General features: G+C 39.3%; 1 protein-coding gene across 1 annotated transcript; it reads left to right on the top strand.

Annotated features, from left to right (window-relative positions):
- The first annotated feature begins 3533 nt into the window (after nt 1-3533).
- Nucleotides 3534-12017, top strand: LOC131347512 (calpain-2 catalytic subunit-like). The gene is made up of 12 exons (XM_058381614.1): nt 3534-3773; nt 4014-4083; nt 4702-4820; nt 6551-6684; nt 6816-6984; nt 7128-7208; nt 8151-8236; nt 8404-8478; nt 8710-8870; nt 10191-10348; nt 10535-10546; nt 11324-12017. Exons 1-12 carry the CDS (start codon nt 3600-3602, stop codon nt 11513-11515), a joined length of 1431 nt encoding a protein of 476 aa, XP_058237597.1. The 5' UTR covers nt 3534-3599; the 3' UTR covers nt 11516-12017.
- Nucleotides 12018-17862: the final 5845 nt, after the last annotated feature.

The following is a 17862-nucleotide window of genomic DNA, read 5'->3' as shown; positions in this document are numbered from 1 at the left end:
TTGTTCTAATTTAATGAATATGTACTAGTTTCACCTTCTATCACTTCTTGTACATGCACAAAAAATGTTTTCCTAAAAACATCCTGTTTGTTTAGAAACTTTATACGTTGCACCATTACAATTAAAGTTAATGGGGTAATATACCAAACTTGTATGTGGTGGTAATATACCAAACTGACAGATAAACACCAGTTAATGACCAACAGGCTATAGTATGGATGCTTACTTTTACCAGAAAAGTGCTTATCTACACTTGCTTGACCTGTGGCTAGGGGAAGGTTAAATTAGAAATGTTGTAATGTTGTTATTAATATGTACCGCTCTGGAAAAAATAATCAGTTTCTTCTGTTTTTTTCTTCCAGGTTCATGTATTGGTGAGATGAACAGTTTTGTTTCATTTTTTTGTGACAACATTTCTCCTAAATTCAAAATATAACTATTGTTATTTAGAGTGTATATTTAAAGGAAATGACAACACATCAAAATAACCCAAGATCACGCAGTATATTTGCAGAGCTTTAATAACTCAAATAAAACAAAATGTAAACAAATTGTGTTAATGCTCTGGCTAAATAACATTAAGAAATCAGTATTTGGTGGAATAACCCCGATCTGCATGGGTTTTGGCTCCATGCTCTCCACCAGTTTCTCACTTTAGTTTGGAACTTTATACCACTCTTTTTGCAAAAAAGCAAACGGCTTAGCTTTGCTTGATGGTTTGTGACCATCCATCTTCCTCTTGATGACATTCCAGAGGTTTTCAATAGGATTCAAATGTGGGCAGTGGTCTCTTATTTTTTTCCCGAGCTGTATTACTAATATATACTAATTATGTGACTTCTGATGGTAACTGGTTGCACTAGAACTTTGGCGGGGCTTCATAGCGAAGGGGGTGAATACATATGCACATGCCAATTTTCAGATTTTTAAAAATTCTTTTTTATATATATTTTGCTCATTTCACTTCACCAACTATTTTGTGCAGATCCATCACATAAAATTCAGATTAAAAAACATATAAATTACAAGTTATAATGTAACAAAACATGAAAAATGCCAAGGGGAGTGAATACTTTTGCAAGGCACTGTATACAGTATCTCACAAAAGTGTGTATACCCCGGACATTTTTGTAAATATTTTATTATCTTTTCATGTGACAACACTGAAGAAATGCCACTCTGCTACAATGTACAGTAGGGAGTGTACAGCCTGTATAACAGTGTAAATTTGCCGTCCCCTCAAAAGAACTCAACACACAGCCATTAATGTCTAAACCGTTGGCAACAAAAGTGACTACACCCCTAAGTGGAAATGTCCAATTGGGCCCAAAGTGTCAATATTTTGTGTGGCCACCATTATTTTCCAGCACTGCCTTAACCCTCTTGGGCATGGAGTTCACCAGAGCTTTACAGGTTGCCACTGGAGTCCTCTTCCACTCCTCCATGATGACATCACAGAGCTGGTGGAAGTTAGAGAACATGCGCTCCCCCACCATCCATTTGAGGATGCCCCACAGATGCTCAATAGCGTTTAGGTCTGGAGACATGCTTGGCCAATCCATCACCATGGCAGTGGTCGTCTTGGAGGTGTGTTTGGGGTCGTTATCATGTTGGAATACTGCCCCGGGGCCCAGTCTCCGAAGGGAGGGGATCATGCTCTGCTTCAGTATGTCACAGTACATGTTGGCATTTATGGTTCCCTCAATGAACTGTAGCTCCCCAGTGCTGGCAGCACTCATGCAGGCCCAGACCATGACACTCCAACACCATGCTTGACTGTAGGCAAGGCACACTTGTCTTTGTACTCCTCACCTGGTTGCCGCCACACACGCTTGACACCATCTGAACCAAATAAGTTTATCTTGGTCTCATCGGACCACAGGACATGGTTCCAGTAATCCATGTCCTTAGTCTGCTTGTCTTCAGCACACTGTATGCAGGCTTTCTTGTGCATCATCTTTAGTAGAGGACTCCTTCCGGGACGACAGCCATGCTGACCAATTTGATGCAGTGTGCGGTGTATGGTCTGAGCACTGACAGGCTGACCCCCCACCCCTTCAACCTCTGCAGCAATGCTGGCAGCACTCATACGTCTATTTCCCAAAGACAACCTCCAGATATTCTTTGGTGGACCATGGCGAGGCCTGTTCTGAGTGGAACCTGTCCTGTAAAACCGCTGTATCGTCTTGCCCACCGTGCTGCAGCTCAGTTTCAGGGTCTTGGCAATCTTCTTATAGCCTAGGCCATCTTTATGTAGAGCAACGATTCTTTTTTTCAGATCCTCAGAGAGTTCTTTGCCATGAGGTCCCATGTTGAACTTCCAGTGACCAGTATGAGAGGGTGTGAGAGCGATAACACCAAATTTACCACACCTGCTCCCCATTCACACCCGCGACCTTGTAACACTAACGAGTCACATGACACTGGGGAGGGTAAATGGCTAATTGGGCCCAATTTGGACATTTCCACTTAAGGGTGTACTCACTTTTGTTGGCAATGGTTTAAGCCTAGTTCACACTACAGGGTTTTAAGCCTGATTTGCAAATTAACGGGCTTGCCGACAGATCGGTCTGTGATCGTGGGAAAATCAGCGGGTGATCAGCGCTCGGCAATCTTTATGTGTGAACTACTCAACGACGCATCAAAGAGGCTCGCTGACTCGTCGCTGACAAAATGTCGGCCGACTCGACATCACGTGGTGTCAATTGTAGTTACGACCTCCAGCCAATGAGAGAGCAACAGAGTCAACAGAGTTGAGGTCACCGGAAGAAAAGCAGCAGCAGCAGCAACATGGCTTCAAAAATAGTGTGGACACAACATTTATTTTAATAAATTAACATTTATTTAGAGCGAGACTCCTGCCGACGTCCATTTTCAAAACAAACCTCTACCGAAAATCTCGCATCGTTTCCGGATCCACCTGTCGCGTGTGTTTTCGGGACAAAACGTGGTTTGGGGACGGCGTTAAGGCGTTGAGTGACAAGAGTTGTTGTCAGATGGTGTGGTGTGCGACCCCTCCCTTGTGGATCATTTACGAAGCGTCACGTAGTGTGAACACCACAAGGACAAAAAGACATACAGTGAAGTCATGTAGTCTGAACAGCAAAGCGATCTGCCGACGGTTAAAGTCTTGTAGTGTGACCAGGCCTTTAGACATTAATGGCTGTGAGTTATTTTGAGGGGATTCCTCTGGTGTTCAGCTTCCCTGTGTGACGTGCCAGTGAGGGATACACAGTAACTTAACTTTAAACTTCATAAATCATTTTTATTATGTTTCTATATTTCTGTAAAACAGTTTTGAGTTTGTTAAACGTACTATACAAATAAGTAATAATTTGTTTGTTGCGACTTTTATTAATAATAAGTTAAATAATTGAATGAAGAATGGATTTTATATTATGTAGTTTTGTCACTTTTCAGCAGAAATCCACTCGAGGCACAGCAAAAAGCATGTTTTTGTTGTTTTTTAATCTAAATTCTTCTCCAGCATTGTCTTCAAATTTCTCAGGAGTCCACACCCAGGAGGAAGAGAAACCATAACTAACTGATCCTCACTTCGACAACAACATCTCACACACGTCTCATCAAAAGACTGAAACATGTCTGCATCAAAGTACCTGAATCAGGACTACGAGGTACTACGGGATCAGTGTTTAAAGGAAGGGAAGCTATTCTGCGATCCTAATTTCCCGGCTGCGCCCGAGTCTCTGGGCTGGAATGAATTCGGACCTAATTCAGCCAAAACCAAGGGGGTGGAATGGAAAAGACCTGGAGTAAGTGGTATTGCAACTACTTTTTAGGGCAGGGACTTGTTTAAAAAAGTCTTTTTTTGTTCGAAAAAACCTTAATGTAACTTTAGTGAATGATAAAAGATAATGGTAATAAATTCAGATTACTAAAGTATGTTGTGGGGTAAAGATATTTTTCAGCAGTACATAAATACTTACTTTATCCTACATAAATGTCAAGTTTTGCCTGTTGCCAGTTGTGTTTTGCTGTAATTTGTCTTGCAGGAGATACATCCCAAACCCCAGTTCATCATAGCAGGAGCCACATGTGCTGACGTCTGCCAGGGAAGTCTGGGTAATGAATAAATATATGAATAAACAAACAAACAAATAAATAAATGTATGTACACAATATTTAGGTCCACAGTATTTTGTAAAATGTAAAATAAAACACACATTATGGCATTGTTTTCCTTCACCACACCACACACACACACAGGCACTCACTAAACGAGATAAACAGGTCTTTTACTGGGGAAAACAAAATTGTGCATTTCTTAAGAAAGGCATGGGGAGGCATGCCTTTTTTTTTTTCTTTCTTGTTTTTTCATGATCTCAAGTAAACAACATTTGTTATCTCAAGAAAATTGAGTCTCGACCGCGAGAAACCACAAAAGAAAATCAATATAATTTTTTTTTTTTTTTTTTGCGAACATAAGTAGAATCAGTGCTGCTGTAAAGTAATGAAATGAAAAAATTATGGGAAATGCAGTTACTGGAAAATAATCTATTTTATTAGCTTGTTTTTTGTTTTTGTTTTTAAGTTGGTTGGTTGGTTTTTTCCCCTTTATTGTACGTATACTATCGGCAATTCCCATATTTTAAGTTGTCTCTTTTAACTCCATGAACCCAATAATATAATTGATAATGAGAGTAAATAGGTAGTGGCTTAACTGACCTTTGACCCTTCTAGGCGACTGCTGGTTGGTGGCGGCTATTGCTGCTCTCACTCTGGACAAAGACATTCTCGCTCGCGTGGTTTATCCTGAGCAGAACTTTACGGATAATTATGCTGGCATCTTTCACTTTCAGGTAAATCATACACATTTTATTTGTAACGTACACAACCATGTAGTGAAACACTTTATAGACTCTCTGAGTCTTAAAAATAGAAGCAATAAGAATACAAAAATTTCACAATATCTAAGAAGAGAATTTTAATAAAATTACAAAAAATTGCTATCCAGGCGGGAAAGGGAAGAAAGAATATTAAAAAATATAAAAATGAATATATTAATGCAGGTCATTGGTTAGATCACATATAGTTAGCAGCAAGAAAAAAAAATTTTCTCTGGTAAAATTAATTTTGTGATGTTTCAATGAAGTTTCAGTATGATCCCAGCTGGTTGCTAGAATGTAGCTAGTCAACAGCTAAGGAGCCTCTGCTGGTTGCTATTATAGTGTCTGAAGTGGTTCAATATAGCTTCAATATGATCACAGTAAGGTTTGCAGTCTGGAGCACCGCTACTTGCCAACTATAATTTCAATCTCTCTTAAAGTGAAATTCTTTGTTTGTGGGTTTGGTACAGGGGCGTCGCTAGGGCCATTCATTTGGGGCTCGAGCCCTGGATGTTTTTAATCTAGCCCGGAATGTTTTATCCCGAATTTTCCACAGGAGTGTCGAGGAATTAATGAAATGTTGATCGTTTTATTAGAGCACTGTTGCCGCGATACTTTAATGTCCTACACCTGTCGGTCTGCGCCGCGCCGCTTTCACACCACGTGACTTAAATACCTTACAGCCCTTAAACGGGACAGCAATAAAAATGTCAGAAAACACAACAATCTTATTATTCAGATAAAAGTCTAACTTCTAATATTTAATGTTAACAAGTCGGCTAACAAATGTATGTTGTGTCGAAAAGGAGGCCCACTGTCTCTGATTCTGAAAACCCCTGACATCTAGGACCCTTTAGAATATTATTCCACACCCAAGACGAACAAAAGCCTTAAATTAAATCATCCTAAAGATAGATGTAAATAAAATCTAAACTGTTAAAGCACTAAGGCATTACAGTCTGAACCTCATGACTTTCTATTATTCAACTAATGCAGTATTTGAGTTAAAATTTACAGACATGACTTAGGGGAACAATGGACCAGTACAGACTCCATCATTCGGCTGTTCTGTCTATTGATAAAGGAATTCTCAGCACTAGAAATACTAGCATGATAATTGACCGTTTTGCTCAAGGCTCGGAGATACTCCACCCTCAAAAAGATAGTATAGAAAAGTCATCAAGAGCATGAAGTAGACAAGATACAAGCAGTAAGATCGAGAGAACGATAAGAGAAGAGAAGCTGTAAAAAATAAAAACAATAAACAAAGAATAATCCATACAGTAGTGACAGCATCAGGAATGAAATAATAGGTGCATGTATAGTATAGATTATTGTAAAATAATACTAATAATAAAGGATCTGCACGGCACTGCTCCACACACAAGCAGTAAAAGAGATAATATTGCATGGGAGAGAAAATGTCATGAATTTAATGAACTCCTTTTTTAGTAGCAAGACTCTGCAATGATGGGAGGAGTCAGAAAAAAGATTGAATTAAATTTTCTAAAGTTGCATACTGTTTGTGTTCATTTGTGTTTATTATTAAACAATATTACATAAAAAATGCCCTTATAAAACGTGTTATTCTTGCTTACCCCCTCTCCTCAGTTAGCCCCGGATGTTTTCAAATCCTACATACGCCCCTGGTTTGGTACCTTCCAGGGTGAGTTCACATGCCTTGTGTTTGATTACCTTCCCAGCTGTGGCAGTACGGCGAGTGGGTGGACGTCGTTGTCGACGACAAGCTTCCCACCAAAAACGGAGAGCTGCCGTTTGTGAAATCAACAGAACAAACTGAATTCTGGAGTGCGCTCCTGGAGAAGGCTTATGCTAAGTAAGTGTGTGTATTAGTATGTCAGTTATCATAAATTAGGGTTTGGATGAGTTTTTCTGTATCAAATCTAGGCTCTTGGTTAGTAATGCATAGAGAGGTCTCTGAAAAGCTCTTATATGTCTAATTTAAAGGGTAAACGGTTGCTATGAGAATCTCTCCGGAGGTTTTGCCAGTGAAGCCAATGAGGATTTCACAGGAGGAATTGCCGAGTGCTACAAACTACGCGAAGCCCCACCGAACCTGTTTAACATCATAGAGAAAGCTCGGCGTCGGGGTTCTCTGCTCAGCACTCACATTTCTGTATGTACTATAGCAGCTTTATTATGAATCAAACAATTATGGATAACATTTATTACAGGAGTTCAGACTGAAATAATACTATACCTGGTCAAACATTTTGAATTTTTTGTAAAAGTATCATGTTTTTTTTGGTTTATTCACAGACCAGCGATGGAAAAAAAGAAGAACAGACCAGAGAGTGTCTGGTGCAAAATCATGTCTACTCCATTACAGCAGCCCAGAAGGTCAGACACTGAGAAGACACACACTTCCATGTATTTTCTGGCGCACTTATTCTACACAGGGTTGCGGGGAACCTGGAGTCTATCCCAGTTAGGACAAGTTAGGGGACACCCTGGGTGGGATGCCACCCCCTCTGAGGGCGCGATCACACACATCCCACAGATAATTTAGAGATGCCAGTCAGCCTACAAAGCATGTCTTTGGACTTGCATTTGTTTGTTTAGAGGTAATTGTGTAAGCAGCCAAAAAAATCTACATAAAAGATGGAATTAGTGTATGTGTAAAATTAAAGTAACCCCCCAGCTGCACTGGTAAAGTCAAGTGGGTAACTGATTCAGGTGAAACAGATTTGGGTGCTCAATCAGTTAAGCAGACCAATCAAAATAGACATTGATAGGAAAGGGGTTGGGCAACACTGACTAAAAGAGAGAGGAAACCAACCAAACCACTGTGGTGTACCCACAAAGACCAACAATGCCAAGAGGAAAGGAGATATCTGAGGACATCAGGAAGAAGGTGATGACAGCTCATCAGTCTGGGGAAAGCTATAAGCCCTTTTGTTAAATAATGACGATATACCGTTTTTGTTTGTTTGTGTCCATATGGAAAATCTGCTTTACAAATTGGGGTTTAGATGTATATTTGATAAGGTTATTTTCATTTTTTTACACAAACACAATGATCATGTCTGGAGAGTATTTCCAGATACATTCAAATTGCACACTTTAAACCCAATTCATTCGACAGGATTCATGCTATAGTTACCGGCTACAATCTATAGCATATGGCCTAATTCTCAGACCCACCCAGGTCACCTCATGCACCCCAGTTAATTATTTTTTTTAATTACATGCACACCTACTGTAAGCTACACTCACTAGGAAAATTGTTAGGAACCTCTGTTCAAGACATACAGTATTTGTGGTTCCTTCTTGCCGCTGTAGGTGCAAGTGAGTAAGAGTGAGGTGGAACTGGTTCGTCTCAGAAATCCCTGGGGCCACAAAGAGTGGAACGGTGCCTGGAGCGATGGGTAAGCTGTCGACTTATCACGAAATTATATAGATTTAAAAATACATTGTGGGTAAGCAGTTATGCAAACACTGTCTGTTTTTTAATCAAATTAAATGTCTAAAGTTCGCCGGAAATTATTGTTTAATAATGTCTAATGGACAGAATCCATCTTGTTTTCATGTTCAGCTCCAGAGAATGGGAACCAGTCTCACCAGAGGATAAAAAGAAGCTTAATTACTCAGCTGATGATGGAGAGTTCTGGTAAGGTTGAGGCACCATTACTTCTTACTTCACTGTCTTTACCAGAGGTGGTCCACTTAAGTTATCTTAAAATTACAGTATCAGCTGCACTACACTGACAATGCATTCTCTGTGGAACACCTGTACATCTGTTCATTTATGTAATTATTCAATTAAGAGGATGGAAAAATGTCTCTCTCTCTCACACACACACACACACTCTCTCTCTCTCTCTCTCTCTCTCTCTCTCAGGATGACATATGTAGATTACATTCAGCGTTATTCAAGGCTAGAGATTTGTAACTTGACCCCAGACTCTCCAAGCGATGACAGTCTGAGATGTTGGAACTATTGCCAATTCGAGGGCTCCTGGAAAAAAGGCACCTCTGCTGGTGGCTCCCGGAAGTTCCCAGGTGACTTACCAAATTAGCCTAACACCAGACTATACAGAATTTGGTAGTTAAATGTATCTATTTTCACTTGGAAGATTAAGTCAAGATCACAATCATACAGATTTCCTAACAATGTTTATATCAATAATTCTCTATTCTGTTCACATTGTTGCGTTAATTATGATTCTAACCTGCTTCTAACGAACCTATTTCAACTTCCACTTAGCTTTGACAGTTCTTTTACTTAATATATTATGTTACTTAAGTGTAGACATAAAGGTAAATTTAGGAAAAGAAATTCTTCCAAATGTACCTAATAATAATAATAATAATAATAATAATAATAATAATGCAAACAGCATGTTCAGTGCAAACACCCGGGCTAAGGGAGCCACATCTACACACATTCATTCAAGTTGTTGTTTACTGTCAGATTCATCTGCTGAACAGTTAAAAGTTTTTACATTTTTGTGAAGCTTACTCTGTCGATGACGGGGAAATTTGGCCAAAAAAGATTGGACAAAATTTGTAGGAGGTGACAAAAAATTGGCACAACGATTAAACCAAATTTGGACTGCATATGCAACACTTTAGCGCCAACATTGGGTCAAATTTGGTAACCAAAGAAAGACGTAGTTAAATATTAGGCAGTATTGGTGTATAAGGCATGGGTGTGGGTGATATAATCAATGCTGGGTGGTTGTGATTGAGGGTAGCATCCATCTACATTTCCCACAGCTTAAACATGACCACTGAGAACTACAGCATCTCAGTCACTATTCATCAAATAAGCAAAACAAAACAAGAGCCCATGGAAATCAAACAATTGTTGTGCAGTCCTGTTCATTTACCCTATTTTCACATGGTGTTTTTTTTTTTTCCCCCCATCACCATACGGTCTCCCTAACAAATACTCTGTTCTTTTACTCATTGTCATGTATACACTCTGTGTCCTTTTGTGCTAGTCATTACCATGTCTTTATTTAGTATTTCATGGTTCATCTAGTTTTGTTAGTCCAATCTGCCCTTGTTTATGCTGTATGCTCTTGTTCCCTGCAATTAATAAAATTTTTGCGTACCCACACTTAGGTACTCAATTTACGAACTCAATGACACCATTAGGGTTATAGCGCTCGGTCTCACTGATGACATAATAATTATGTAAGACACACACACTTAAAGTCATTCTATTAGCTTTATGCTGTGTTTCCTCGAAACGCAAACATTCTAAGAGCTTTTTATAAAAGATGTCTTTTCTATGAAAGACCAGAGAGGCTTAGCTCAGTTATACCGGCCCACATTTGTATACCAGTCCTCACGCTGTGTTTGTGGTTTCTGCAGCTACATTCAGCACTAACCCGCAGTTTCGGGTGGAACTGGACATCGACAGTAACGGCGATAACAAATGTTCAGTACTTGTGGCACTGATGCAGATTGGTGCACGACAAGCCACACAAAAAGGAGGCAAAAACTACAGCATTGCCTTCTACATCTACAAGGTAACACTGTAACCTTATAAGACATCAGTAATGGTGAAAGGATGGTACACTGTTTGCTAGTGTGTTTAGAGACTCTTTAAGGAAAGTTCTTCAATACAATTGGACATTTGAAGTGAAACTAATCATTTCAAGCTATTCAGCATTATAATGGTCTTATTCTTTGGTGTGTGTGTGTTTTCCTTGCAGGTCCCAGATAAGGTGTGTATTGCAGGTAGCAGTGGTGTAGTCCAGTCTGAAGTAGCCGCTATACTGTGACCAGATCCCGAAGATCTTGAAGCCAGCCTCTGTTCCTCTCTTCCTTCACACCACCTTTGTGACACATACAGTCTGGGGCTAAAACTTTGTAGATACTTGAGGATCACACCCATATGTGCTTTTTTAAAATCTCATTCTAAAACCTAAAATTCTAAAATGGTCATATTAATATGGAGCTGATCTTCATCTTCTTGGCACTGGTGTCAGGTGTCATGGTGTTCAGTCAGGGTCAAGCTGTTAATTTCTTCCACATCAACCTCGGCATACCATGTCGTCATGGAGCTCACTTTGTGTACATTGGGTTTTTGGGCTCTACAGTAGGCAAATACATGCGGGTGTTGTGTGGTGGTCAGGGGTTTACATGCTTTTGGTGCAGTAACAGAGAACAGATCCACCCATTTGCCAGACTGAATTTCATTGCACTGCTTCAATAGATAACCTACTGTGTATTGATAGTTTAGCAATATACAAACAAATGCACAAGCAAATGAATTTAGCTTGTTTTCATACACAATGGTTTAACTAGTGTTGACATTGATGACAATTTATGATATCCTAAGACCATTTTTGGACTTATGTAATATAATGTATAATAATATATAGATATACCTCCCATCAACAACATTTTAAATATCCTTCACAAACATTTCTGGACAATCATTTGACAGTGAACACATCCTGTGTGTTTATACATGTCACACTGTGTGTTGTGTGTTGCAGTATAAAGGAAAGCAGAACATCTCCCTTGGACCTGATGATCTCCAGAAACTGGTGGATAAAAGCGAATGCGCGCAAAAGCGGGAGGTGTGTCAACGCTTTGACCTTCCGCTCGCTGAATACGTCATCATTCCTGCCACCTATGAGGCAAATCAAGAGGCCGACTTCCTGCTGCGGGTGTTTTTTGAGAAGTAGGCAATCAATATATGCAAATTAACTGCTATGCATTTCATTTATATTTTACACTTATGATTTTTTTTTTTTTAATGTTTCTTTAATTATTTATTTTATGATAACTGGGAATCATTTGCAGGTTAGTGTCGGCCACTTTATCGCACTTTTCTTTCAGCATTGTTGATAAAACGATAGCAGCTGGTTATGTAAAATTACATCATTACTTTAAGTTGCTTTTTATTTTTAATAATTAAGGCTTTGGTGTGGACCGTATTTCAGTACATACATTAGTTGAAAGCATATTTCACAATAATTGTTGGCATACTTTTACAAGGCTACGTTATATGATTTCCTGTTCTTGGTAATCGTGTTCCTGTCTCCTGGTTATTAGGCAATATGATTAGACAATAAGATCCTTTATGTGCTCTTCTTCAAGTAATGATATTTCTAAATGTTCCTGGATTATAAGGGTGTACTTATTTTTTTTTTCTTACCTGATTTCTGAATGGTGATTTATGGTTCTGTGGACTGTTTAAGACTTAAATGAATAAAAACCTTAAGTTGGCTATACTTTCTTTTTCCCTTTTTTAATCTTTTCATTCATTTTATGGATTTTGGTCGTTTTCATCTTGATCATAACTGAGATCAAGATTAAGACAAGATTGTTACAGTTTGCGTGTTTATTTAGGATATGAAGCCTATGAGGCCGTCACGTGATGAGCGAATGACTCGGGAGATGAACTAATCATGTTTCCCGTACAGAACCTGTAGGATGTTGCACAAGCACTGTCAATACAAAATGAGCAAATCGACCTCTGAAACGACTCGTTGTTCACGAGTCACATTAAGGATTTGTTCAAAATAAACGAATCGTTCGTGAACGAAACATCACTATAATCAAATCGCTACCTGAGGGAATATCTTTGGGTAGAACGGTGTCCATTGCTCCAGTACTACTCCTGAGCCTTGCACTGAAGCTGTTCTGGTGGACCAACATATTTCCAAGGCTGTATTCTTACAGTATTTTTAGCCTTTGGCTGAGATTATAAAGTTATGACTGTGGTTCAAGTTTTTAGGTGTTAAAGACTATGTACCAGTGACTCACTTTAAAGATCTGAGGTTAATGGTTTTTTTGCAGATTGCACAGTAATAAAACCTAGTTCCAGTTTGTACTGATGTAACGTGGATGGGTTACAACATTCAGCTTATACAACATTCATCACAGATGCCAGGGACAGTATGTGTATTGCACCATGGCTTTTTTTTTTTTTTTCTTTTTCATTTTTGTCATTTCATTTTTTCAGAAAGTCAGAAATTTAACCCTGTACGATCACCTATCACCATATCTGACACCCAGAGGCTAAAACAATGCTAAATCATGCATGAGACTTTTTGACTGATTACAGTTTATATTACAATCCGGTGTGGCACCAGCATTCAAACAGTTATGAAACATTTATCAGCTGTTGAAGAGGTTCAGTTAAGATGGTATCTCAGCTCACCTGACGGATGTCAGTCCTCGTAGCTCCATCGCAAATGAACTGAGGGTTTGGGCAAAGGTCCTTAAAAACATCAGAGGAAAAGAAAGCATGATCTTGTCAGGAGGTGTTGATTTAATTTTCTTTAACAGTAGCTTTGACTATTGTTCCGGCTGCCAGACAAATGACAGGTTGGTATTAATGAACTTGTTCTAGTAACTTTCAAAAGAGTTTTAAAAATGTATTCATGGGGACATGAAGGGGGGACACGCCACATAACATACAAATGTACAGAAAATGCACAATGTAACCCCAGCACTTTAAGGTACAGCTGTAAGGACAGAAGACCTTGCGGTTTCTCAGTTATGTTTCAAACTTAATTTTATTCTTCTCATTAGTTTCAAGAAGGAAAGAAAAAAGAAGCTGATGAAGGAATGATTGTTTATCACTGTTATAACATCATAACAGAACCAGCTTGTTTTGTGAAACGTCCACACCATTAAATGCAATTATTAATGGATAAAAATAATAATTGTTTAATCAATATTTGGCAAGTTGCTGGTGTATAAGAGAACTGAAACACACATGCTGTTATAGGGGAGTAAAAAGTACATCAGAAACACATCACAAATATACATCAAATCATTGTCTGGTCTCCATAGGAAAGGAAAACCAACACTGTCTGATTTGTATAGAAAAAAATTCCCCAAAGGTACAGATTATCCATCGCCCACTACGTTCTTATCAGTGGCCTTTTCCAATCCACTCCTGTAGTCTTTGAGGAATATCTGTAGTTTGTCTGCCATCTTGTGGCTGAATGAAAGCCCCATCACTCCTCACACTGCACCACACTCCCTCAGATCTACTAGCACTGCTGGACTGGTCCCACCATCTGTCAGTTATACATCAAGACTTTTTTCTGTTCTTGCACCAAGGTGGTGGAATAAACCACCAATAAATGTAATTGTCACCCAAATGAGGATCTCTTCTGAGCCTGATTCCTCTCAAGGTTTCTCCCTCTAATCATCTCAGGGAGTTTTTTTCAGCCACAGGCTTGCTCACTGGGGATAAATGTCAGGGATAAATAGTAACATAACTTTATTATTTTTTTCTATGTTTCTATGCTTCTGTAAAGCTGCTTTGAGACAATGCCCTTGGTTAAAATATAGCCCTATATAAATATATTGAATTGAATTGAATTGAATGGGTGAACAGCTCTATTCAAATGACAAGTGAAGACCTACTTCTTCCTGAAGCTCTTAAACTAGCTCTTATTTTTTCCCCGTTTGTTTTCTGTATTTATTTTTAAAAATGTCCTGTAATTCCTCCAACCAGAGATTTAGGCTGATGGTATCCTAAGTCTGTAACCTAGTGACCCACTGTTGATGTATTTATTGATACAGATCTGCATGTCCAGATATTGATTTGTTTGTCGCTGCGTCTGACAAATGACAGAAATGTGAATGTAAATCAGTAAAGCACTATGGGCACACCTGAAGTTCTGCTGGCCTGCAAGACCAGGATGAAACTAAAGAACTTGCCTCAATCTAAGCGTAAAGACATTCCATTCACCATCAGCAAGCAAGAACGCATTAAAATAATATTATTACATTCTTTTTTTAAGATTAAATTAGATTCCACTTTATTGTCATTGCACATGGGTACACCAGACGTGTAAAGCAGTAGTGAAGTATGTACAGACATACAGACTAAACAGATCTACAGTGGGTAAAATAAGTATTAAACACATCACAATTTTTCTCAGTAAATATATTTCTAAAGGCGCTGTTGACATAACATTTTCACCAGATGTTGGTAACAAACCACGCAATCCGCACCTGCCAAGGAATCAAACCGTAGATGGCCATAGTGTGAAATGACACAGGGAAAATGTATCGAACATGCTTAATATTTAATATTTCGTACAAAAGCCTTTGTTGATAATGACAGCTTCAAGGCGCCTCCTGTAAAGAGAAGCTAGTTGCATGCATTGCTCAGGTGTGATTTTGGCCCATTCTTCATCGCAAACAGTCAAATCTTAATCTTCAAATCTTAAGGGTTCTGTGGGACTCTTCTGTGAACTCTGATCTTTAGTTCTTTGCATAGATTTTCATTTGGATTTATGTCAGGTGATTGGCTGGGCCATTCTAGCAGCTTAATTTTTCAACTAAGAGTTTCCTTGGCTGTGTGTTTGGGATCATGGTCTTGCTGAAATGCCCACCTTTATTTCATCTTCATCCTGGTTGATGGCAGCAGAATTTTATCAAGAATGTTTTGGTATGTATGATGGAAAAACAGCCCCTCATCACGTTCCCACCTCCAAACATTTTGCCATTTGTCCACCAAACATTCTGCATATTATGGCATCCAAATCGTTCAGTTTTGGTCTCATCTGACCAGACTATATTCTCCCAGTATTTCAGGCTTGTCCAAATGTTGTGCAGCAAACTTTAAACGAGCTTCAACATGCTTTTTGTTCGGCAGTGGAGTCTTGTACTGTATGGTGAGCGTGCATACCTTTTTTTGTGCATTTCTTGTGGGGTGTTCCCGGTCTGCAGTGGTCACTATCTGTGAAAAGTGGTCCAACAAAGGAACAGTGGTGAACCGGCCAAGGCTCATTGATTCATATGGGGAGCAAAGGCTGTGAGATCCAATCCAACAGACCAAGCACTGGTGCTCAAATTGTTGTTACACACACAACAATTTGTGTGTGTGTGTGTGTGTGTGGCAGAAGAATCAAATATATAATTGAATGAAAAATGGATTTTATTTCTATGTTGTCTTGTCACTATTTTATTCAAACAGAAATCCACTCCACGCATAGCGAGAAGCAGATTGTTGATGTTTTTTATTTTTGTTTTGACACTTTTGTTCTTTTTTGTGATTTTCTCAGGAACCCATACCTCAGGGGAAAAGAAACCAAAACCTACTGATCCTTACTTAGATAACAACGCTTTCTCCAACATTTTCTCACGCAAGTCTCATCAAAAGACAGAAACATGTCCTCACTGAAGTACCTGAAACAGGACTACGAGGTCCTCCGGCATCAGTGTATAAATGAAGGGAAGCTATTCTGTGATCCTTATTTCCCGGCTGCACCCGAGTCACTGGGCTGTAATGAACTCAGACCCAATTTTGCCAAGACCAAGGGGATGGAATAGAAAAGGCCTTGCGTAAGAGGTATTGAATTAATACGCAGCTACTGTAGGTTGTCTGCCATCTTGTGCATTAATTGACTCAGTAAAACACTATGGGTGCACGTCAAGTTCTGTTGGCATGAAAGACCAGATGAAACTAAAGAACTTGCCTGAAGTGCAAAGACATTCCATTCACCATTAGAAAGCGTCTTCACTGATTAAGGTTCTCCACTTTATTAAAGTATTTCTCGAATAGTCACCCATCTGGGAATATTTTTCAGGCGGCCTGGGAAAGTCCTTCACATGCCTTTTGATTTGTTTCCTGTATTTAAATAAAATTATTACTTTATTCTAATATAATGAATATGTACTGGTTTCACCTTCTACCACTTCTTGTAGATGCATGGGACTTTACATGGAGGTACATACATGGGATTTTTTTCCTAAAAGCTTCCTGTTTGATTTAAAACTTTATACATGGGACTTCCGGATATGTGGCGTGTAGAGTAGTCACACGTTTAGCGTGCTCCTGCAGGTTCACTTATAATCTTCTAATTAAACATCTCTTTCATTTATAGTGTACATAATAGCTTTTAAAACTAGTTGCAATCATTTTGACGGCTTTGTCATGTCCAAGGCTAAAGCAAAACCCGTGGAAATAGATAAGGAGCGATCGCCAATGGCTAGCATAACTATGGCGGACATTAGCTCACTTTTGGCTGATTTTAAGACGTCATTTGAGTCCCTCGCTTCAATGCCGGATAGCATCCGTTCCATAATTACTGACCACCGACAACACATTGACTCGCTAGAAACTAACGCCATTTCAACTGATCAACGGCTTCAACATCTCGAGGACACCTCTTCCGGTTTGCGGAAAGTCAATGAGTCGCTCAGACTGAAAGTAGCGGATTTGGAGGGACACAGATGATGCCAAAATATCCGGATCATTGGCTTACCAACTATTAGTTGACATTTTTGCTTCGCCCCCTGAGCTGGATAGAGCGCATAGTAGTCTCGCACCTAAGCCGGGCCCGGGTGAAAAGCACTTTCATCTGTTCCAAGTTAAGGACTTGGTAATTCGCAAGGCTCGTAAACGTGGATCCCTGCTTTACAAAAGCCATACGATTCGGCTGTTTGACGACTACAGCCCTGAAGTGTTGAAGCAGTGTGCCGAGTACAGAGGTCCCATGGCCGAGTTGTACAAGCCAGCGCTCTTTTACCCAGCTAGACTGCGCATCACTTTACCTAATAGGGAGAAAATGTGGATCCAGTCCACTTCGGAGGCTATCAAATTTGTCCAGGCTTAAATACAAACGCTGTACGGTACTGTCGACCTGGTCTATCCTGTCCTGTGGTATCTCCTCAGTAGACAATTATTTGCTGTTTGGCTTTAAGTTTTAGCCACAGCCCTTTTCTTTATTTTATGTTTCTTTAAAATTGGAAAACTTGAGATGTTGGATAATGTTTAATTTGTAAAGTTTAGCTGCATAATACTGTGGGCGCGATAGATGTAGGGAAGTGTTAATCTTCGCTGATCTTTCTATCAGAGTGTGCTTGGATGCTGCTACCCTTACTCTAACTATTTTTTACGAGTTTCTGGGAATTTTGTCTCACTTGTTACAGGTTTACTGCCTTTAGAATTCTTCCTTTATGTTAAGTTGTAATGTAAAAGTGACACCAAGTGGTGCATTGAGATTTGCCAGCTGGAATGTGAAGGGGCTGAATTCACCCGCGAAATGCAATAAGGCGA

Source organism: Hemibagrus wyckioides, linkage group LG27 (assembly GCF_019097595.1).
Source record: "Hemibagrus wyckioides isolate EC202008001 linkage group LG27, SWU_Hwy_1.0, whole genome shotgun sequence".
In the NCBI taxonomy this organism is placed as follows: Eukaryota; Metazoa; Chordata; class Actinopteri; order Siluriformes; family Bagridae; genus Hemibagrus; species Hemibagrus wyckioides.
The sequence above is the reverse complement of the archived record's forward strand: the minus strand, read 5'-3'. Positions and strand labels throughout refer to the sequence as shown.